At 41.1% G+C, this 23,119-nt stretch overlaps 1 protein-coding gene across 4 annotated transcripts in view; it reads left to right on the forward strand.

Moving 5' to 3' along the window:
• Positions 1-165: 165 nt before the first annotated feature.
• Positions 166-23,119, forward strand: part of LOC109471130 (ral GTPase-activating protein subunit alpha-1-like) — a 40,264-nt gene continuing 17,310 nt past the window's right edge. For 3 of the 4 annotated variants that reach the window (XM_019770355.1, XM_019770357.1, XM_019770358.1), the window contains exons 1-37: positions 166-421; positions 694-842; positions 1,081-1,149; positions 1,280-1,508; positions 1,609-1,680; positions 1,799-1,933; positions 2,091-2,321; positions 2,452-2,637; positions 3,004-3,126; positions 3,340-3,546; positions 3,910-3,997; positions 5,003-5,086; positions 5,845-6,072; positions 7,533-7,604; positions 8,884-9,027; positions 9,216-9,410; positions 9,558-9,751; positions 9,955-10,053; positions 10,291-10,446; positions 10,575-10,703; positions 10,988-11,172; positions 11,400-11,508; positions 11,770-11,880; positions 12,034-12,102; positions 12,343-12,456; positions 12,782-12,944; positions 13,079-13,149; positions 13,429-13,581; positions 13,766-13,819; positions 14,122-14,266; positions 14,408-14,574; positions 14,923-15,104; positions 15,594-15,701; positions 15,860-15,931; positions 16,211-16,334; positions 16,620-16,775; positions 18,061-18,219. In XM_019770355.1, the coding sequence (XP_019625914.1) occupies positions 721-842; positions 1,081-1,149; positions 1,280-1,508; positions 1,609-1,680; positions 1,799-1,933; positions 2,091-2,321; positions 2,452-2,637; positions 3,004-3,126; positions 3,340-3,546; positions 3,910-3,997; positions 5,003-5,086; positions 5,845-6,072; positions 7,533-7,604; positions 8,884-9,027; positions 9,216-9,410; positions 9,558-9,751; positions 9,955-10,053; positions 10,291-10,446; positions 10,575-10,703; positions 10,988-11,172; positions 11,400-11,508; positions 11,770-11,880; positions 12,034-12,102; positions 12,343-12,456; positions 12,782-12,944; positions 13,079-13,149; positions 13,429-13,581; positions 13,766-13,819; positions 14,122-14,266; positions 14,408-14,574; positions 14,923-15,104; positions 15,594-15,701; positions 15,860-15,931; positions 16,211-16,334; positions 16,620-16,775; positions 18,061-18,219 (4,905 nt within the window). In that variant the 5' untranslated portion in view covers positions 166-421; positions 694-720. The remainder of the gene's footprint in view (positions 422-693; positions 843-1,080; positions 1,150-1,279; positions 1,509-1,608; positions 1,681-1,798; positions 1,934-2,090; positions 2,322-2,451; positions 2,638-3,003; positions 3,127-3,339; positions 3,547-3,909; positions 3,998-5,002; positions 5,087-5,844; positions 6,073-7,532; positions 7,605-8,883; positions 9,028-9,215; positions 9,411-9,557; positions 9,752-9,954; positions 10,054-10,290; positions 10,447-10,574; positions 10,704-10,987; positions 11,173-11,399; positions 11,509-11,769; positions 11,881-12,033; positions 12,103-12,342; positions 12,457-12,781; positions 12,945-13,078; positions 13,150-13,428; positions 13,582-13,765; positions 13,820-14,121; positions 14,267-14,407; positions 14,575-14,922; positions 15,105-15,593; positions 15,702-15,859; positions 15,932-16,210; positions 16,335-16,619; positions 16,776-18,060; positions 18,220-23,119) is intronic. The other variant, XM_019770356.1, reaches the window with a different exon arrangement.

The following is a 23,119-nucleotide window of genomic DNA, read 5'->3' on the forward strand; positions in this document are numbered from 1 at the left end:
AAGTTTACTTACATGATTGCTTGCATTGGATAATTGACTACTGATAAATTGTATACATTTCCATGCTAATTTAATGCACCAATCTGTAGTGTCATAAAAAGCATTTCTGCATCAGTCTTGTTCCTGGCTTTTCTGACCAATGTGTATATATGGTAGAAAAAACAAGTTCTCATTGCTAACTGGTAGCACTGTAGTGCCTTTAGTAAAAGCATGGTATGAAAAAAGGATAACAGGCGTGTACAGTAGACTCGGCATCTGATACACGTACTTACCCTGATTCAGGTGCGTAAACTGGAGTGGAAGGATGCCCACTACCAGCCCAAAGGCTTCAACTTCCTGTTCCAACACTTCAAGCAGCACTACCTGACACACATCTTCCCCTCCATGTCCAGCACAACCAGCCTGTATCAGCCAAACCTAGGTATACAACACAGTTACACTGACGAATTTAGCTTATTTGGCAATAACATATAAAGGCACACTAACTGTATAGGCACACTATAAAGCCTATGCCTGAATTTTTTGTAAGACATTCATTCAGAAACTAATGTAGGAAACCATTTACATAGACAATCTTTACTTGGTGTGATGCCTATGGAGTGTGACATACTGTATGAAAAACCAGTCATGCTTTCATGCCATATAATATTTGATTCCTACATGGCCATTGTGGTTTTTCTGTCTATTCTCTAGTTATCCCCCAGCCAAGAATACACAAACATGGCGACAGGACAGACAGTGTCAGGGGAGGGGACCCATACCTGTCTGCACGGGTGTCAGTCATCAGATGGGGTGGTGGCCTTCACACACGAGCTCAGGAAACCACCACAGTCTCCTACTGGGTACGGAAGGTTGCCTTTGTGCAATTGTCACACGGCTGAATACTTTAGGTGGTTCAACACATAAGTGATGATAAATTAGGTACATGTACTCCTGGTGTTTGTATGGATGAAAGGATCCTTCAAGCATAAGTAGCTATGCTTGAAGGATTGCAGTGATTTTCAAATGATCTCTTGTGGAGATATTAAGATATGAAACTGACTAAGTGTGTATTTTGATGCAATTTCCACACACCCTCAGGACCAGTCAGGCTGCCCCACATGAAGAGCAACAGAAGAAACATATCCTCACCCAGAAGAACCTGGAAGAGTAAGTCCAAAGTGTCACAAATTCTCTAAGCACTTCACATTGAAAGCAGTACTCACTGCAAGTCATTTGGTATTGAAGTCCTCATTGTAGCAGAAATAAACTCCTTTTCTGACCACTTTCCTTTTTAAAGATCCTCCGAGAAAGCAGCTTCATCCCAGGACACGCCAGACACGCGCGCAGACACGGGGGAGCAGAGCCACAGTAACACCAGCACCCTGACGGAGAAGGAGCCCAGCACCTCCAGTATCTCCAGTCTGGAGGAGGGCGTGCACTCCGAACTCAGCGACTCAGACATGGTCAAAACCATCCTCTTCTCATCCAGGAGAAATGTGGACTTTGTACACGAGATGCTCAGACAGGTAGGGTTAGGATCCAGATTATATCAGAACAATTAAATTGGCTTTCTTTTTTTTTCATGACACCTAATCCTAAACACGAGTTTGCCTTCCTTGTTTGTAGGGTATGCTGCTACCTTTCACAGAGACCTCTGCTGTTAGGAAGGTCATCAAGGTGTACCAGGACTGGATACAGGTATGTGCTTAATTTAAAAATGGCTCATTGACAACTTTCCTGAACAGTATCATATTATACTTACCATCAGTAATGTTCCCAAGGCTTATGATGTGTTTCCTGTTATGTGTTCATGTAGCAAGACCACCCTGTGTTTATGGAGGAGCCAGATCAGTTTGTGTGTTCTCCCATGTTGGGTATCGCCTCTGACCCCAGCTCTCAGCCCCAGGACAGTCCGCTGCAGCAGGAAACATCTACAGATGGACCGCCACAGGTCAGATGGCTGTAAATCAGGCTTGGAAGTGTCTTGCCTTGTGTTTTATGCATTTGGTGTATAGGACAGGACTGTAATGATTTTCTTGAATGGGTGAGTTTTTAAAACTGTGATTGATTGTGTAACAGTTGGATAAGTTGTGTTGTATTTTGACCAGGTCCCAGGTGAAGCTGAAGTAGCGGGGTACCCCTTACGGAAGAGCCAGTCCAAGAGTCGACTGCGAGCGGCTTCATACGTTGGTGCAATCAACACGGCGGTGAGTGAGGAAGAAGGAGTGGAAAATGTCCGGGCAGGGAAGAATCCAACACTCCAGGTGTTCTTCACTAACTCAGCCAACATCTTCCTCTTAGAGCCCTCCTATCAGGATGCCAAACTTGTGGATGACCAGGTAAGTACAATCTGACATTCTGCTGTCCTACAGACCAACACAGTAGATTTACAATGTATCTGTCATTAAATTGTCTAATTTCTAAGTTGTGATGAAAGTTTCATTCATCCTCTATTTCTGTCCTATACAGGTTGACATGTGCAAAAAAGTGCTGAATATCTACCGCTGGACGGTGATGAATGTACAGATGGACAAGAAGACATGGGAACAGCTGCTCCTCGTGCTGCTGCGGATAACAGAGGCCACGCTGAAGGACCAGCCTGTGGGGCGGGGCAAGAACACGCTGGGGGGCAGGCTGGCAGCTGCTCTGTTCCAGGTGTCTACTGTCTCTTTTCACATATTCTGTGCAGTTTGAGGCAAACTAAAGCAATTTTGTATTCTTTGAATCTCTTGACTTCTTAGTTGCTCATCAACTTGAGATGATATTACCAAGGTCTTAGCACCATGATAACAGCAACAATACTTGATTTTAAGCCTTACAATGTACATTCCAACTTGTTTCTGAGAGTAAAGTGTCCATTGAGTGTTCTTGATTTCCTATATATCATCTTGTCTTAATACCTATTATAACCTTTATAATTGTGGACATATTTGACTTTAAGATTTTCCTAGTTTCTGTCCAAATTAAATGTGACCTGTGTCTAAGATGATACTCAACATTTCCTGTCTGTTTCCCGTCCAGACACTGATTGTGACATGGATCAAGGCTTGCCTGAATGTGCACATCTCCCATGAGCTGTGGGACCAGCTGCTGAGGGTGCTGTCTTCCCTCACACAGTGGGAGGAGCTCATCACAGAGTGGGCTGTGAGTACAGCAATGTGGTTGGAACAGTCTGTTAGGTGTCATGAAACCTTGTAATGATTATAGTGATTGCATTATTTGAAATGGCTTTGTAAAAAGCTAAAACGGACTCACATTTGGTTATGTGCATGTAGGTAGTACCGGTAAGTCAAATGTGTAACAAAAGTGTATCTGATCTTTAGATCTTTGATGGCAGGTGGGGACTGTGTTTTACAGAAAACTATAGAGACCCTGACCAGAGTGCTGGCACGGCAAGTCTACGGGCTGGACCTGAACGATCTCCCACTGGACAAACTGAGCGAGCAGAAGGCCAAGAGAAGGAAGGGGAAGGGCATCCCTGTGTCCAAGAAAACAAGGACAGCAGAGCGGTCATTCTCCCGAGGATGGAGCAGATACGAGGGGAACAAGGAGAAGGCAGAACAGGTCAGTGTTTGATTGGGATGTTGTACATTCCACACTCCAAAATGTTTAAGGCTGACGTGTGCCTAATAGTAGGTACACTAGAAAAGCACAGTCAAGACTGGAGAGAGGTGAATTTTAATCTCGTGAGTATGTACAATAGTTTTGCAGTTATTAAATTAGCAACAGGTACAAACCAATTATACTGTAATGACTTTAATACATGTATCCCACCGTGCCCTGAGTTAACAGCATTGTAATGTGGAGGTCAACTCAGTTTTGTCAGGAGGACACTGGCAGTCACTTAACAAAGTTAAGCTTAAGTTAAATTTGCCATGATGATAGACAGTATAGTTCCATGGGCTGTACAGTTGTTGTTCTGTTTAGATGAGACACAGGAGTGCCACCACAGTTGGGGCTGGTGCCAGTAGGGAGTCTAACATCCAGCAGGCTGCTGCCAGGGCCAGGATTGGTGGTGAGCAGTCTACAGTTATCACACATTCACGATTGTTTATTTCTACCAGTTTCACGGGTTACATTGACAAATTGGAGCACTTTGGGTTCCAGTGTCTTTGCATTATTTACTAGCGCTTTAGTTGCATAGTAGATTAAGGATGCAGAGTAGATTAAGGATGCAGAGTAGGTAGTAAGTCACAGGTAACCTCTGATTTGCTAAGCTGAACATGAATGGTCAAAGTGACTTCTGCAGTGAATATAATTATGCAAAACTATGTATGATTTGGCAATTGGAAGCCAAAAATGTGACTTACTGTAGTTTCAGTTTGGTCCCTTTACATGTACATGTGTGTTGTGATGGACTGTCATGGTTACTATAGCAAAACAACATACTAGTATTTTACTAAGTTTGGATGATCATTTGAACATGTAACAACTCATTGAAATGTATTTAATTTATTTTTATGTAGAAAGCTTTCTGTCATGGAGACCTGGTGCATGTAAGGAAACATTAATTGAACTAATAAGTGTTTCTTCCTGGTATAATATGCACTGGGCACTGTATGTTGTGTCTGCACTCTGCACACAATTGCATCATATTCATGGTAAAAATGGTAGCTGTGAGATCTGGTAAAGCATCATTTATACTAGTAGTGGAGGGACTGTTCATTGAGCGATGCTTGCTTGCCGTATCCTTTGTTGAAATGAAAGGCTGAAATTCTAGAAAATCCAAGTAAACAAAAGTCTGCTCTTCTCTGTTCTAAAAAATGCATCTGTACATTAAAGGCAACATGATTGGAATTTTCCCTTCTCGTGTTTAGCCCTTCTGTATGACTTTCATTGATCAATTGGAGAAAAAACAGTCAGTACGTCATACTGAATTGAAGGATAAAGCAGCTCATTGTAACCAGACAACACAGCTACCATGTCCTGTTGAGTGTGCAGTTTGTGCTGTAACATGGCTGGTTGTCCTGCATGTTGTGGAGGTCTCACCGACTAAGTGGGAGTTGTGGGTATTTTCCAGGGGAGGAGAATGGCCAGCTACAGGAGCCCCAGCCCACAGATGCACAGCTATCCTCCTCTTACCCCACTTCAGGAATGACAGAAAGTACTGGTGCATTTCATTAATACTGTCAATAAACTGTCTAGGGCTCAAAATTTCTGGTTTGTGAACAAAGTCATTGTCAGAATTGATTGAGTAGTTTTGAAGTGTGGAAAATCTTGTTCCTTTTGCTAGTTATGGATTGTAGCTGAGTGCAGTGCTGTGGTGCTTTAGGATAGACAGGTGTGACGTTTTCATGATTATTCAGACAATGTAGATCCCATTTCACGGAAGTGAGTATGGGCTTCCATAGCAAATTTTGAGCCCTAATCATATGTGTCATATTTATTTATTTATTGACACTGCCCTCCCCTGTCCTGATGCCCTGCTTGCTGGTGGCTTGTAGGCTTCTCCTAACTTCATTTCTCCCTTTCTGCCAACCAGGTTACCAACTCATCTGGGACTGAGCTTTACTACAGTTACATGAAGACTTATGCTTTCTAGTTCCTACCTTACTGTTTTTTAGTTGCATGCGTGCTGCTTCTAAATGTTTGTGCATCAACATACCACTAACAACATCCTCACACATTCACAACAACAACAAACTTGCATGGACAGATGTTACTCATAATCATGGTACATGTACATACATTTTCACAATGTTTTTGTTTTAGTTTTTCAACTCTAAACTAAGTCATTCCTGCCAACAAACTTCTACATCTACATGTTATGTATTTTATCTAGAAACACTATTACATATACATTTTATGTTGGTGTCCTCCTGCTTTTGCCTGATTGAAATTGTGACATCTTACCCAATGTAGCTCTTGTTGGGAGGCACCGTCCCAAACTGGAGAGAACCCGGTCTCAGAGCGGGGAGCCTGCTGTCATGCAGGAGGACTCCAAGTACCCGCTAGTGCGCAGCAGCAGTGCAAGTGACATCATGGAGGAGTTTGCTCGCGATCGTCTGAGAATAGACAGCACCGAGCTGCCGGGAGAAGACATGGGCAGCCAGGACAGCCTGGGAGAGTTCATCAAGCAGAGGCTGCAAGGTGAAAGTTCAACCCTTCAGAGCATGCTCAATAGCTTAAGGTCAAAGTTCAAGAGGTCCAGTCCAGCATCTGACACAGTGGTTACAGAGCTTACAAAGAGTCCCCCTGCACCTGCCAGGAGAAGTTTTATTTCCACCTGGATTAGTCCCAGTGCACCTTCCCTACAAGTGTCTGATACACAGGTCACCTGTTTAGATAGCCCTTCAGATACAAGTAGGGTTGAGGCTGGAGAGCTTTCAAAGCTCAGAGCTATGTTGAGTACTCTTCTTATAGACCATAGTCCTCAACCACTCAGCAATTCACATGCCTCCTCATCTACTCACCAGAATGTTTTGCTAAGTGCTTCTTCAGATCAGGTGCAACATGTGTCAGCAGATTCTGAGAGAAGTCATCAGGAGACTTTCAGGTGTACCCCACAAGTCGGTACAGCCAGGACAGTCAGTCAGACTTGCCCAGATGAAGTCCCCCTTATTCAGCTAGATATTGAAGATGATGTAGAAACAACACCAGCAGATTATGATTATGACAGTAATGATTATGATGAGGATAGTCATGATGACAGTGAAGGTGATAAGGACAGTCAAGATGAGGACAATGATAGCAAGAGTAGCTTCCAATACATGTACCAAAGTCTAGAAGACAACTCTGAGACAGAGGCCTTGTCATCGCATTTGGAATATAAATTTCCACCTGTTAGTAAAGGGCAGGCAGTAGAGACTAGGACCAGTAAAAAGAGCGTGCTAGACAATCATCATCAGCAAAAGATGCTTGCATATCATGCTTTTCCTGTTGAAATTGGCATTACTGTCAGTGGGGAAGATCAGAAAGAAGGATGCCAAAGACAAGCTAAGGAAAGTACTTTTGTAGTTAGAGAAAGGAATGAGAATGTAGACATATATGGCAGACTGTTAGCCTGTGAGGAGCCAGATACAGACATGTCAAGTGAGAAGACAGAACAAAGTCAACTGAAGACTGTCCTAACAGAGGAAACTGTGCCTCTACTGTGGGAAGGTGTGAGCCCTGCTGTCTCAGATACATGTAGCTCAGACCAGAAGGGAACACATGCAGGCAGGGTGTGGAGTATCCTAGGTAATGGTGGGTAAAGGAGATTTAGACAGTTTTGTTACTGTTGGAGGACGAACATGTTGATTGCTATTTAAAGCAGGATAATTACTAACATGTTCAGAGTTTAAATTGTTTTCTTTGTTCTTGTTGTGAAAGAAGAGAGTAACATGTCCATTGTTTGTACTTTCTAACTCTCTTTGCTTTTCATTTGTCAAGTTTTACCTTGTTCAGTTTTGCTTTATGTACTGTCAGATTAAAAATAATGATTAGTTCAAGATACCTCTGTAAAGATAGACTTATTCAACTTTTCAGTGCCATGTACCCTTGCTGGGAAGAATTATATTGCTATGTGATCCTCTGTCTGAACAGTGCTTCCAAATGTGTTGTAACCACAGGACAGAGCTTCAGTAGTGAGGCTAGTGCAGTTTCCACAGACACCACTTGCAGTGTGGGGGATGTTGTCATAGGTAGGTCTTCCATTCCGATCAATCTCTCCCTTACAGCTTACCTGCTCATAATCCCACGTCATGGATCATACCGAAGTGTCATCTGTTTCTTTACATGTTCATCTTCTGTGCCAATTTTGTCACAGTATTCATATGTGCCAAGCAATGTTAACTGTGTTTTGTTGATGTTTTCTTTTCATCTTTTGTTTCCTGTTTTGTCTCCTGTTTTGTCTTTCTGACCTAGTTTCCAGTCCATCTACATTCTGGGTTCCTTTTGAAGCCTCATATCTATGGGATAGTGGTTAGTCAGTCTTCTGTGATACACAATCTACATCTAAAATCATCTTTGGAGTGCAAATTGTTAATATAAAGCTATTTACATACAAAGTAGCATTAGCAGTGGACAAAGCACTGATTACTTAAAAATGAAATGGCAGTCAATTGGTGAATACAATTTTGGTTACAAACAGCTTAAAAGGGGTGTATGGCTTGTTACATTTGGGACACATACCTTCTTTCTCTTTACTTGAGCATGTTTGTGGCTGTACATGCAAAGCCTTGGAGCTATATTCTCAATGGATGCTGTTTAAGACTCTTGTTCATTTAAGCAAGTACAGTTATTAGTTCACAAGAAAGTTCAGTGGAGGCATCTCTCTCTGTAACCAAACCATGTCTTCTCTGTCCTGTGCTGCCTGTCTGTTACCACTGTGTTGCAGTCACACTTCTATACAGCCCTCTCTCTCGTATTACATCCATGTGTCGATCCTGCCCAGTTATTTCTGGAGCATCAGAGGACGTGGAAGAGATTGTAGTTGGTAGCAATGGTAACGGTAGGTTCCACCAGGGTCCATCTAAAACTAACCCACGCTCAAAAAAGGATAATACTTTGGGAGGCATTCCTCATATTCAGTGTTCATATGGTATTGTCATAGTGTTTGTCCAAATGCTAACATGTCACTAACTGAATCTTTGCTTTACAACACACAGCAGGCTTTTTATCCATTTTGATTTACTCTTTTTACCCACTGTGGGACGGGTTTATTCCATCTGATACCTATAGCCTACCAATACTTTCTCCAGTTTTGTATATGTATGCTTCTTGTTCTTGGTTTGCCTTTTACGGAGCTTGAAGTTTTCCATTTTGTCCATTGCTGTTAAGGCTGACTTCCAATGAAAGTAAAATTGTCTTCCAAGTGAAGAATACTGTTGTAGTTTTGCTAAGTTAGCTACCAGCATCATGTAGTTTTGTAGTTTACTTTATATCTTAAAATGATTACATTCTTGTTGCTTGATACCTCAGGGGCCCTTGGCAGTGAGGACAAGGAGGTTGCGAGTTACTGTACTCTTGGAGACACAGCTAGTGAGGACAGCGTGACCTTGGGGCATAGTGGGGACAGCAGCACAGGACACAGGACAACCCCAGAGTCAGCTACTATGTCCAGAGGTATGATTCTGTTCCTTTTTATATATTTTAAAGCTTATATCATGCTACCTGTTGAGTATCAGTTGTATTGTATATACTTATACTGGCAGTAGAACTTTACTACAACATTCACTCTTGTTTTTTGCATACAATTTATATCAATGTCCAGAAGTCTCTGATTCTGACCAATTGATTTTTTTCCTGAACAGGCTCAGCGACACCTTCACCATCATCTCCCACATCCCCATCATCAAGAACCCCCTCCCCCACCCTCCTCCTGTCCCCTTCCCCCACCCCATCCCCCACCGCCATGCTGGAGTCGTCCCCAGAACAGATCCCCAGTCAGAAGGACTCCCCTGCAGCAGAGAGTATGAAGCTTGATGGAGAAGTTCTAGTGGAACTAGGTATGTACTGATTACATACATGTAAGAAGCTAAATGATAGTAAGGAAATGAAGGTCTTGAGCCAAAGCTGCTATCTTGTATCTTATAGACAGCAATCCGAGGACAGTAGTGTTTTATTGAGGTTGCCCTGCTCCATGTATCTTACAGACAGCAGTGAAGTGCAATCCGAGGACAGTAGTGTAGTGACGGGCGGGTCCCTGCAGGGCTGGTTCCCTGACGCTGCAGTCATCGTCTGGAGAAGGATGCTGGGAATCCTGGGAGACGTGAATGAGATCCAGGATCCAGAGATCCACTCACAGGTGTTTGACTACCTGTGTGAGCTCTGGCTGGTTCTCATGAAGGTGAGAACTTGATTCTGACAATGTTTTTTAAGAATTAGTGCTTTAAAGTTTAAGACTATTGATTACAATTTTAACTGTACAAAAGTAAGCCAAACATGACAATTTGAAAATTTCTGTTGACTTATTTTTCCTGTTGAGTTGTTTTTTGTTGAAGAACAGTTTATTTGTCATTAAGGATTTAATGTTTCTAACTATGTTTCCAGTTGAGAGACAATTTGGGCATCACCACCGATAACCTAGAAACACCCCCACCTCCAGAACTGTTGCCTCCACTGAATGTGTTCGCACCATGGCTGTTCAAGGTAAACATAAGAATGCAGGTTTATAAACACTGTAGAATATTATGCACAACATTCACTGTAAGCATGTTCAAAAGGAACTGTTACTACTGTCACAAGTGTTACATTGACATATGCAGTTTGTTTGATGTTTTATATGCAATGTTGTCAGGTATGAATTTGGGTTTTCTAAATATTATCATCCGAAAATCTGTTTAGAATTGAGTAACCAGTAATCTTGATTGTCACCTGATCTTTCAGGCCATCTCCTTGCCCAACAAGTACAAGAAGGGACAACTGTTTGCTTACAAGCTGCTGTGCAGGATGACCATCAGACGTCACGATACAGAGCTGAGCAGGGAACACCTAGCTCTGTTCTTCCACGCACTGCACCATGGCCTGCTTAGTGCTGATCAGGTAAGGGAGAAAGTCCAGTCAGCTCTTTGGAATACATTACTGATCAGGCATTTCTTTATGTACACTGTACATTTAAAGCTTAGTAAAAAAGTCTTGAAAAGTCTTACTATGCCCATCTTATGTTTCAGGACATTGTTAACGTACTGGTGAAGAACTGCTGCCCCTTGTTCTTTGCTCTGGACCTGTCTGGTTCCTCCATGTTGGTCCTGGACTTCATCCATGCTGCCAACACAGTGGCCAACAGCTCAGATATGAATGTGTGTACTGTGTTGCCTTTCTGTTGATTCAAACAAGTTTTTTATTGTGTTACCATTTGACTATGTCTATTGTAACCTATTTGTCACAACATTTCACACAGTAGTTGCACTAAAGTCCACTCATACATGTTAATGTCTGGGATTTGGGAAGGTTTGCAAAATGGAACACAATTGTGAAAAGTATGAGAAAATTTTGTACATGTTTCTCACATACTTCTTCAATGTTTGTCAGCCATAGTATTTCTGCCATTCAGTTGTACTTATTTCTCATTGCATTCCCCCAGGCCCCCCGAAGTGAGGCCCAAGCCCTGCTGGGTTCCCTGCTCTGCATTCCAAACCTGCTTCATGACATGCCGGTCCTACAACCCACCTCTGCTGAAACGGCTACCATGACATGTAAGGACGTCAAGGATCACATTGTAAATATACTCCTAAAGTCTGGCAAGAAGGAACCAAATGTACAGGCAAGGTAAGCTGTAGCTTAGTATGTTTTTGGAAGATTCTTAAATGAATGAGTATTGGTTTTTGTATTTACTGCTTGACACTGGGCAGGCAAATCTATTCCCTTAAAAAGCTTTTCTTTCCAAACCATACATTTTCTACTGCCATTTCACCAGCCAAAGCAGCACGTCTCTACTATGACTCTATGTGCAATCAGTAGTGCAGTTTGGTGTACACTATGATCCACTGTTCCAGATGTACAGTGTTAAGCTGCCTGGGGATCTATCTGTATGAGGAACTGGCCCACAACACCCACCATCCAAAGATGAAGGATGCCATTAACGTCCTGCTAGCTTCTCTCAAGGTCAGACCCTGCTCCCTGCCTAACTAATACAGAATTTGTTGCCAAAAACAGCTACTTAAAGTGAGCTAAAGGTTAATGTATGGACATGCAATATGTACTTTTGTGTGAAAGCACTTTGTAAAAATGTTTACCTGTTTGTCTCCTCTTTGTAGCTGTTCCAAAATATTAACATTTACATAAATGTCAGTGACAGTAGTGAACTAGAATTCAAACGCAGCTTTCTTGCTGTCTGACTATGTTCCCTTTGCTGTACCCTGGCAGTTTAACCACAAGACGGTGGCACAGGTGGCATCTGACATGCTGCTGCTGCTGGCCCAGCAGGTGGACAGGCTGGCACACCTGCAGAACGACCTGCCAAAGAAAATCACTGAGGTACAGAACAGCTGTTCGAAATGAAGTGCCATGTCTTCAGGCTTCCTGATTCAGTGTTCATCATGCTGCACCATTTACACATTCAAATGTTCTGAATATGCCAAACACAACAACAGTCTCCTCCTATACCTTGTACCTCTTTCTGTGTTGCAGAGCATAGCACTGACAATCACTAGCCTGTTATCCAGCCCAGAGACATCCACCACTGAGGCTGACAAAAAGGTAAACCGACATGAAGTCAGTCCCATAGTATCTTTATTAGTCTGGCTCAGTTGGGCTTCAAATTAGGCAGAAATATAACAACTTACATACTGCTATGATTTGAGTTACACTGACTAGTGACCATATCAAGTATATATTTACGCCATACTTCTTAGAATTTTTGTGCAAAGTTTTTGAATGGAAATGGTTGTGTCATTCAGGATAGTTCAAAGGTCTGATTGGTGCCCTACCTTCCCTCAGGTGGTTGTGTCCATGTTGTTCTGTCTGCTGGAGTGGTGCATGGCCCTGCCTTTCTCAGTCCTCCTCACAACATCTGCCGAGAACAAGAGAAGCCTCATCCTCACTGTGTTCAAGGTAAGGCATGGAGGTGGTGCATAGTGGGTGTGTATTCTTCATCCACAGTTTTTATCATTTTTTATATTATTGAGTTGACTGACATTTAGCCAAGACTGCCCAACAAACATGTGAATGCAGAACTAATGCAGAACCATGGCATACTGTCCTTTATACATTTTGGACATTTGGAAAATTATACTTACATGTGCGTAGATTTCTAAGAAACGTATATCAAAGAGTTGAAAAATTTACTCCATGAGGTACTGAACATCAATGTGCTGCAGCAACTTTTAATCTGAGTCTACTGCTGTTGAGTTGATGGATTGTGAAACTGTTCTCACAGGTTCTCCAGACAGCTGTTCAGGGTGCAGGCAGCCCCAGACATAGTGTAGTGTTGACAGAACTGGAGTCCATCTGTCTGGATAATGTGAAAGACGTGACGGGGAGAAGTGAGCCAGCTTCACCGTCTACCCCTCCTGGAACCGAGCAGGGCATTCTGGAGGAAGGTCAGGTTATTTACAGCGATCTTGATTTGAGTTTAATTCCTATATTCATGTATTTCATATATCCATGAGAAAAAATCTGTAATGTAAGAAAAAGAGAATATCAACTGAGTTGATGTCTTTCTTTTTGCCAATAGAGACAACATCAAGTCCTTCCTTTGAGTATCCTCAAGAGGGGTTAGACATGGTCAGTCTTGCAGCAAGAACGGTAAGAACAGTTACCATTCCTAGATCCAACATTCAGCTTCAATATCTTCTGCTTAATTGCTAGTCTTTGCATGAATTAGGGTATAACTTCAATGGTCAATGATTCAATCATTTTAACAGTAAATTCTGAAGAGGTCACAGCACGTAATATATTAGTTGTAAATTCTCGGGACTGTGCAAAAATATGTTGGAGGTCCCTGCTGGGATAATCAAGATCTCACTAAACATAAGGAAGCCTTTCAAGATGTTTTAATTCTGCCTGTCTCCTCCCGTGTGACAGGTGTTGAGTCATCTTGTTGATCATATCGGGCACTTCCCGCTGGGCGGGGGTCCAGCTGTACTGAACAGCCTGGTACACGAGATAGACGACTGTCCAGAACTCACCTTCATGGACGACCTCACGCTGGAGATATTCCAGGCACCAAATGTACAGGTAGGTCCAATTAGTTGGTTTGTATCTCACAGCTATAAAGTTAGATGTGTACAAATGCAGAAATAAAACACAACACACCCCTGTCATTCCATAGTCATGATTGATAATGTGACTCAACAGTATGTATGAGATGATGATTTTATTTGTCTCTTATCTCTACTGCCCTTCTGTTGTTTCCCTACAGTTCTTTGTGCTGAACAACAAGAACATCATTTCTGTGGTGGAAATTCCAGCAGAGGTGAGGAACTACTTTACCAAAGGACAGACCACAACGGGTGGTAAGACTGTAAGGGGTGGTGGGAATATCAGTGTAAAAACTTGGCATTGCCAAGGAAGGTGTTTAAAAAGGGAAGGAGAAAAAGAGAAGTTGTCATTTGAAGTGTTTCACTGAGACATTCTGCCTCTTAAAGATGTTATCATATAAAATGGGCCATGTATATGTTTGTATGGACAAATTCTGATGAAGATATTTTCCAGCTGTCAGAGTGGTTAACTAGAGCAAAGATCTCCTAATATACCTTTAAACACCATATTTACTAGGATCTCCCTGGAGGAGGAGCTACAGGAGGTCTGACCACAGGGAAGATGCAGGCCCGCATGATAGTGCGGGACATTGGAGGGAAGTATGCCTGGGACTGCTCCATCCTGTGGGGGCCGCCCAGGTGCAGGACAGGCTCCTGTCTCGGTCAGTATCTCAACATGTGAAGGGCAGGAGATTTACAATGTACCTGCCTGTTACTCTTGACAATTAATGTTTGACATTATACAACTTGATTTGTCTCCACTGGTTCATCTGACATGACAGTTGGTACTGTTCTCTGTACAGCACCAGTGCAGCTGGGCAGTATCTCTCTCCATGACCCCAGCCTGCAGCCTGACCCTGTGCAGGGAGGGGAGACAGAGCAGGGAACACAGGACCTGGTACAACACAGGGACTCCGGCACCATGCCTGCCTGGGACAACATTCCACAGCACCTGGATGTACTGGATGAGGTAAGGAAAATCAGTTTAACATTTTGTGACTCCTTACCATTTCTGCAGTGGTAATGGTGTCTCATGCAAAGCCTGCTATTGCAGTGAATTATTAAAAATGAAATAAGCCTATTTGTAAATGTAGATTTCAGGTATCTTTTACTGAGTAGATACTGTAAATAGCAGTAATTAGTTCTGCAGCAAGGTTACAGGTCCTTGGTGCTGAAATGCCATCAAGTGTATCTGTTGTTGTATATGATGAGTATGTTTACAAAATTGTATATAGTCAGAATAAGAAACCTCAGATGTAGGCTTCTGTGAGATTTGTGTACCTGTTGTAGGATAACAGCTGTATTGTGTTGTCCCCAGATGCTGCAGTACATCGGCCACACCAGCCCGGAGTGCCTGCAGAAGCCAGGAGAGCCCCTGAATGAGCCAGCCTACCCACCGGAGGAGATCGTCACAGAGAGAGAAGACTCCACCATCCAGGCTGTTCTACAGCAGCAGGACATCGAGGCAGACTACGTCAGGCAGCACGTCAATGACAGCAGGTAGAGAAGGCTCCGTGGAAAATTTTAAATGACAAATCTTGCCTGTATGCCATTATCATAACAAAGAGGGAAGAGCCTCAGTTTCACCCTAGTTGAAGCTGCCCAGTTTCAGCATTTACTGTTATCATTATTTCTGTAAGCTTATCTGGAACCCAATAATTGTGACATTTCATGTTAGGACAATATTTAGATATTTAGCTCCTTGCTCATTGTTTACATTTACCAAAATCATCATTCCACTTTTATTTATATATTTATTTGTTTTTATTTATCAATCTCAAGCCTACAATGGCTGTTTTCCAAGGGGGCCCAGCTTGTTAAAGGACAATGTTACATACAGTAAAACAAAGGAGGACAACATACAGTAAACATGAAACTTTGCATTTAGAAGCACAATATCTTCAATAGACCAACTTCTGTTGAGTTCAACTCAAATGAAATAAATGTAACCTCTAAAATCCTGTGATTGAGTGTTAATGTTTGTTCCAGCATGGTTGCCTCCGACATGACAGAGACCTGCAGCTGTGACCCCAAGTCACCCTTCCACCACTGTAGGTTCCTCCTGAACCAGCTGGGCATGCTGGCCTGGGAGAAAAGGTATGTTATTTCCACACCTGTGAGAAATCGTCTTTGAAAACATGCAGTATTTGATGAGTTAACTTTGTATTGGCTGTAGCGTAAGATAACTCAGAACTTGTATGTTAACTGTTCTGTAATGACAGGCTGATAATTCTCTCACCTCACCACTATTCCAGACCCCACCTAGACCTACTGAGGAAGAATGACAAACTTCTCAGAGAACTGAAGAACCTGGACTCAAGACACTGGTGAGTAGCAAACCAAGCTGTGACTGCACATGCTTTTACAGCAAATTTGTTATGATGTTCACCTATGTCAAGTATGCTCAAATACTAGTATCCAAAAGTCAATGATTAGACTCAAATTTTACAAATCAATAACTTTTTAAAAATTTTTGTGTAATTTGAATCCTACAGACTGTATGAGTTGTTTAGTTGTCAGATCTTCAAAGCTTTTCCTGCATGTTCATCCTAGTATGTTGTCTACAGCATCTAACTAGTAGACTGATCTTGCCTTTTTCTCTCCAGTCGAGAGACCCACAAGATCGCTGTCATCTATGTGGCAGAAGGCCAGGAAGACAAACATTCCATCCTGTCCAATCCTGGAGGTAGCCAGGCTTATGAGGACTTTGTGGCAGGGTTGGCTTGGGAAGTAAGTTTCTCAACTGCAGTTCTGTTCCTTGTTGTTAGGGGGTATTTTTGTATCAAAGGTACACATTTCCAAAAGAATTTACAACGACACAAAAGTATATCATGATCAATTCATGTTTCCAAGGAGAACTCTTCATGGGCCCAGGCAAGTCTTTGATGGCATTTCTATCTCAGTAATATGAAATTCAATTGAATGAAATGTTTGTAGTGCATACAGGAGATGTAACAATCAGCAGGGTGTTATATCATGACTTGTGCAAGAGCGCCTCCTATCATGTCATTCCAGGTGGACCTTGCAGGCCACAGAGGCTTCATGGGTGGACTACAGAGGAACAGGAGTACGGGTGACACTGCCCCGTACTTTGCCACTTCAACCATGGAGGTCATCTTCCATGTGGCTACCCGCATGCCCACAACCACTGATGACTCCAGAACAAAAAAGGTAGCTGACAAACAAAGCTGTATTTTCATGTTTCAACCACTTACAACCAGTTTTTAAAACCACAGATAATAAAAACGTTCCAGTCACTTGATGATAATAGGGAAAAGTTTTCTCTTTCCACTGTGTGAATCCACAGGAATAGATGCAAACAAGGTATTTTCATTCCAGGTGTATACACAATGGTATTTGGCTATTGAATTGTCGGCTCTCCTCTTTGATCCTTCAGAATAGGTAAATTGCAGATAATATAATCATCATGAAAGGAATCACAGTTAGTGGCTATTTATAGGGTATCTTCATGGCAAGCCCTGTGCTTTTGATAAAGGTCAGTTTAGAGTGAAAATAGGACATAGACCAATATGCAAGCAAATCTAAGCTGATGAAAAACCCATGGCTTTTGTACTTTTGTAGATATGTCTCTAACGTCTTTCTTAGAATTAAAGATTAAGGAACTTAAGGATGTTGTCTTTGATATGAAGTTCCAAAGATCCAGTGTCCCCAAATGCAAATTTTGCTTTGAGTTTTATGTAAGTGGTCTTGAGGTCAAAATTTGTCTGTTTAGGAGCTGCTATAACTTGTCAGTATTGTACTAAACTGAATCTTCATTTGAATTGGAAAGCTAGTGCAACCTGCCTAGGTTGTGGGTTCAGCCTTTTTTTTATGAATTCTTGTATTGATAGGCTCAAAAAACATTTCAGCTAGCAATAACAATTGTTTGGAGACCATTATAAAAACTCAAAACAATCAAACTGAGTCATTTTACATCAGTTGTAGCCATTCATTTGGATGTTGATTACCACAATTTGATATTCTGTTGCTGATAAATAATCAAGTCATGATAGCATCACATCCATAGTTAGTATTACAAACTGTAATGAAAAATATTAATGAACAATTGTAAGATATTGTCTATGTTTGATTCTATGTTAAATTTACTTCCCTTTACAAATAGGAATGGAATGGAATGGCCTGTACTACTGTACATGTAATTGCCTGTCTACTGATGTTTGATAAATGGTTATTAAATCTGATAGAATATGGAATGTGAGAATGTCAAAAGTCATGTTAGACATGTTAAGCCTCTTGATTTCTTAATGCAGCAAGATTTCACATATCAAATAAAGATCATGACCTCTGCATAATTATGGTAACTTCATACAGAGAGATAATGTCAGTAAGTTTTTTAAAGTTCCTTGTGTCCTTGTTTTTTCTCAATCCACATTGAATGACATTTTTGGTGGTCTGGTTCCATGTGTCTTAAGACTTGTCCATGTCACCTGTCCAGCTGAGGCACCTGGGGAATGACGAGGTCCACATCGTGTGGTCGGAACACACGCGGGACTACCGACACGGCATCATCGCCACCGAGTTTGGAGATGTCCTGATTGTCATCTATCCCCTGTCCAACCACCTGTACAGGATCCAGATCCGCAGGAAACCACAGGTCAGGCTCTAATTACTCCTCTCCAGCTGGGCTGGAAACAGGCAGGCACAGTCAGGCGCACCGATTTCCTTCATTATTAGGCTACTTTATGTCAAATAGATGACAGAGACTTGATAATTGTCAGGACCCACCCCCTGCTCTGATCTTCTCAGTCATAACATTTCATTTCTACGCCTTACATTATTTACCTTATTATGTTCATGATGCATTTTTTATTTCTGAATTACCACTTACACCAATGTGTTGATGTGTTGATCCTTCTTGTTTTTATGGGTTCACCACACCACGAAGTGGTGGTGAACCCATATTGCTTTTTCTGATGTTTCTTCTTCTCCTCCTTCTCCTGCCATTTTTTAAATGGATTCAGCTTCTTCATTTTAGGGCCCAAGGTCCTGAAATTTGGTATGGAGGTACAGTGGGCAAATACCCCTAGGCGTTTTTTAAATTATTGTGATACAGGCTTTTAGAATGGTTTTATTTGAGTTTTTTGGCTGTGTTATAGCAAATGTATTAGTGTGTTAGTGTGCCTTGTTTACCACGTTTGGGCATGAGTCATCACAATGGAATGCAGGGCATCAACCAATAGGCATGCAGCTTTCCTCTATACTTCTTGCTGATTGGCTGTTGGGATTTAACTTGATTAACACCTGCACAGAGCATTTCCACCTGCACAGAGCATTTCTTGCTGATTGGCTGTTGGGATTTAACTTGATTAACACCTGCACAGAGCATTTCCATACTGACAGTATGTCTGTATTCAAGTGTTTTGGTAGGTATTTCAAGCTTTCCTGCTCCAGCATTGGAATGCGGGGCATGGACGTTTTTTTTAATTTTGAAAATCAACAGTTTGCATTATGCAATTAAAAATCCTAACCAATAAAGTAGGGAATAGCTATCCAACTGTTGTTTTAGTTGTATGTTACTTCATATTACAGTTATATCAATGTAAATCATTGTTTTCCCTTGTGTTTCTCATTCTTTCCCTGCCATGTCGTAAAATGTGGTGAACCCATCGCTGTATTTGCTCCAAAGCAAATATTGGCCTTTCTAGTTTTTTTTATTTTTTAAAGTACATGTACACATCAAGAAGTAGAATATCTCATACTTATTCCCAACCCATCTCTTTTTTTTTCAATTCCTAAAACCTTCCTCTGATGCTGTTGTCATTTGAAATTTTGAAATATCATAAGGAACTGTAATCCTATTTCAGCTTGTTGAGTGTGTGGCAAAGTCACTTGTGTCAACCAAAAGACAGTGTTTCTCACAATATGGTGGTGACAGTCACAAAGATGTTCAGCAGTTAGGTTGTTCAAATTTGTATTTCCAAATTTAATATGACAATTGTTCATCCTTGAATCTGTCACTTCCAAACTTACAGTTTCTATTGACTTAATCTTGGTACCATTGATAAAGTATGGTATCGATACATCATATTGTCATTGAAGTGTTGCTTATGGCATACAAAAACTGGATAATACATGTATCTCACTAATGCTCTTCAGTTGGATGATTGGTAGGAGGTTGGCTAAATTTACATGTTGGGTGTCAGTGACCAGCCATTTTGGGTACATTTTTGTATCTAGCATGACATTGTGCTTCTGTTCTGTTCTATTATAATCCATGTGAATTCTTGTGATGGAGTTGACCTTTCTAGTTGAGCAAATCAGTGCTCCTGTGGTCAAAGCAGTCACGGTGGTTGTTGAAATGCCTCGAATCTGATAATGGCTATAGTGACAGCCAGTGTTTTTAGTGTGGTACATTTTATGGCTCATAATCCTGTATCAAGTGGCAAGCCATTTGTGATACAGTTGGCTTCATAGCTATGTCTTCAAGTAGAAGCCATTAGGCTTGAGGCCAGGCTCAGGTGGGAAGGCTTTCCTTGTAATTCCTCTCATATTTGCACATTCATATAGGTGGAGTAATTTGGTAGTGTACATGTATACCAGTAACCCGTGACATGGTTTCTTATGTAGGGCATCTGGCTTTGTTGTAAAAAGTCTTCCTACCTAATGTTAATTCAGTAATTTTTTTAGAAATGAAACCTCCTTTCTTGTATTATTTTTTCTCCTCTTAATCCATATGTCAAGTCAATAACTGTTTGAGATGACGTTTCCACATGTCTGGCAAAAACTGAAATTCCTTGAAAACAGGAAGCTGTCTTGATACATGGCAAGCCTCCGTGATATTTACCTCAGTAGCTCTGACCTTTTAATGTAATAGAGGATACCCTGGCTATATGGAGTACATGTATATTTAAACTTGTTGAGGTCAGTGACTTTTCTTGGAAAGGTCAGGGACCTCCTAAGAAAGTCAGTGACTTATGTCCCCTCTTTTGGGATATTCACAGACTTCTATACACAGCCATCTTTGCAATTATTATTGTAAAATAGCAGTCCTTGGGTACTTTTTGGACTTTTTTGGAGCAACTGACTAAGAAGTATTTGAAGTATTCTAGTTAAAGTTTGTGGGACAGAATAATGTGTATACTTTGGGGAGGAGCAAAAATAAAAACAGTACAGTGAGTGTACATTACATATTACATGTACATAATACTCAACCATTACCGTTCTCTAAAAATGTTGTATTTACCTTTAATTGATATAGCAATGTAGGAATGTCCATTGGAACATTATAGGTATTACTAAGGTAATATAGTGAAGCCATCTAGATGTCCAGTCACATAGGACCCTTTCATTTTAGCTCAACAGAGCCATATATAAAGCACATTTGTGCACATATACATTGTATGGTTGGAAGAAAATGGACAGTACAGTAGTATGATCACAACGACTTATGCTCAATCCCTCACCAATATGGCTGCCATGGAAACACAGCCATGACTTAGTTTCTCCTGCTGTACCTGTTGCTCAGCCCTCAGGCACATCCTGGACAGAACTACGGCATGTTATGTTACACTGGAAATGAAAATCGTGTTTTGCATCTTAATCATTCTCAGTATGACGATCACAAGTTGAACAATACATCTTTCAGCAGCAATATCTCTTCAAAAATAAATGTAGGTTCATCTCAAGTCACTGATATTAACCCAGATTTCTTGACATGTTTCTTTAATGATGTCAATAGATCCAGATGTAAAACACAAACCATTGATGGCTAGCTTTCATGTTAGCAATAAGGGTTATCTAAAGACTGTTCCATGTGTTGTCAATATTCATCTTAATTATGTCAAAGCAGATCAGCCTGCAGCTATAGAGCTTTTCATCTTCCCATGTTCATGTCAGGTCTTCTGCAGCCTGCAACGTTTAAGCCTGTTCTGCATAATCACGGCTGGAGTGGAAGTTGTTCTTTTCTTAGCATGCCTATAAGACTTATGTCAAGGATAACATTGTTTTACACAGCTGTTTATGAGTGACATGCATTGTCCGTAACTGTTTTTCTGTCAACACCATGTTAATCATTTCTCAATGCAGATCATCTTCTGATCTTTAGAATACCACACTTATTCAACACGAAAATACAGACTGAGCCTGTACCTTGTTGTAATGCAGTTTCACGGGGCTCAAAATATCTGCATACCTGCACCAGTATAGGTAACGTTCAAAATTATCTGTACAAAATTTACTGACAAATTTAGCCAGCACCACATATTTAGTAAGTCTCTCTTTAGTCCAAAAAAATCCAATTTTGAAGATGTTTCTAGTAGTAACATTTTGAATGTGGTACGATCTTATATAAAATTGTACCAGCAGACTAGCAGTTTACACTGTTATATAAAATTGTACTAGCATACTAGCAGTTTTCATATTGACCTCTTGCTAAATTTATATGATAATACAACACATTTTATTCAAGGACATTGATTTTTCGGCCTTGCAGTATCATTTGCAGTCCTATTTCTGGCAGTCATCTGATGAAAAAAAAAACGCACCTTCTTCTGATTAGTGTTTCTCGAATGAAGCCAAATTGTTTCCACATCCCAGTTGTTATTTTTACACCATAGCTGACTCATAACATTAGTCACAACACTTTAGGCCTGAACCAAATGTGAACATGTGAAACAGTGCTAGAGACAATGTATATTTAGACCTGATTTGGGAAAATTGAAATGGGTCATGCTAATGAGGCTCTGTAGCTAGTAATGAAAGAAATGAAATTATTTCTCTGGGTCTTTCTCCGAGCCATGTTGTTAGGGTATGGCCCTTTGATATGCACAGTTCCAATAAAGCTAGAAGTCCCTTAAGCTTGTTTTGCTCCTTGCTTCCATAATACTGCTGTCTGCAAGGATTTTTACTCTCCCCACATGCAAGGCTGTTAGCTAATGAGGATTACTATGGTTCAATACCCTGGGAACTGAAGGGACATGTCACCAAGAACACGGATATGTTATCAGCAAAATCATCTTAGCGAGGGATTATGTGTTTAGTCTAACATATGACAGCTTCAGTGTGAGACGGGGGGATAAGAAGTTCCTCCAAAGTCTTAAGCCTTGGCCCTTGTGGGGCTGATATTGCAGAGATCAGTCTCATTTTGCATGTAGAGACCTGTTGTTTTTTTCAATGGTATAGATCTTATGTTGAATTTTTTTTTCAATCCGTGAAATGAATGCAGTAATTTTTAATCCCAGACTGCAAAGAGTGACATGGTATTGTAACCATCTCACTGCCATAAGCTCATATGTATCAAAAGTGTATTGATCATTTAAGAATACTATATAATTCAGTGAGGAGCTGGCATGCAAAAAATTAAAGAGGCAAACAAACGAAGATACTTATTGTTTGTGGGGAGAGGAGACATTCATGACTGTCTGTTAAACACAATAAACAATCAGGACAGCAGAAAATCTCTTCCTTGGTCTGTACATGGCTCACTTGTTGGAGCTGGCGCATCCTTTTTGTGCCAACCAAAATCTGATCATTTTAATCCTTCTGATCCCTCATAC

The sequence above is a fragment of the Branchiostoma belcheri genome, unplaced genomic scaffold (genome assembly GCF_001625305.1).
Source record: "Branchiostoma belcheri isolate BF01 breed outbred unplaced genomic scaffold, Haploidv18h27 scaffold24, whole genome shotgun sequence".
NCBI lineage: Eukaryota > Metazoa > Chordata > Leptocardii > Amphioxiformes > Branchiostomatidae > Branchiostoma > Branchiostoma belcheri.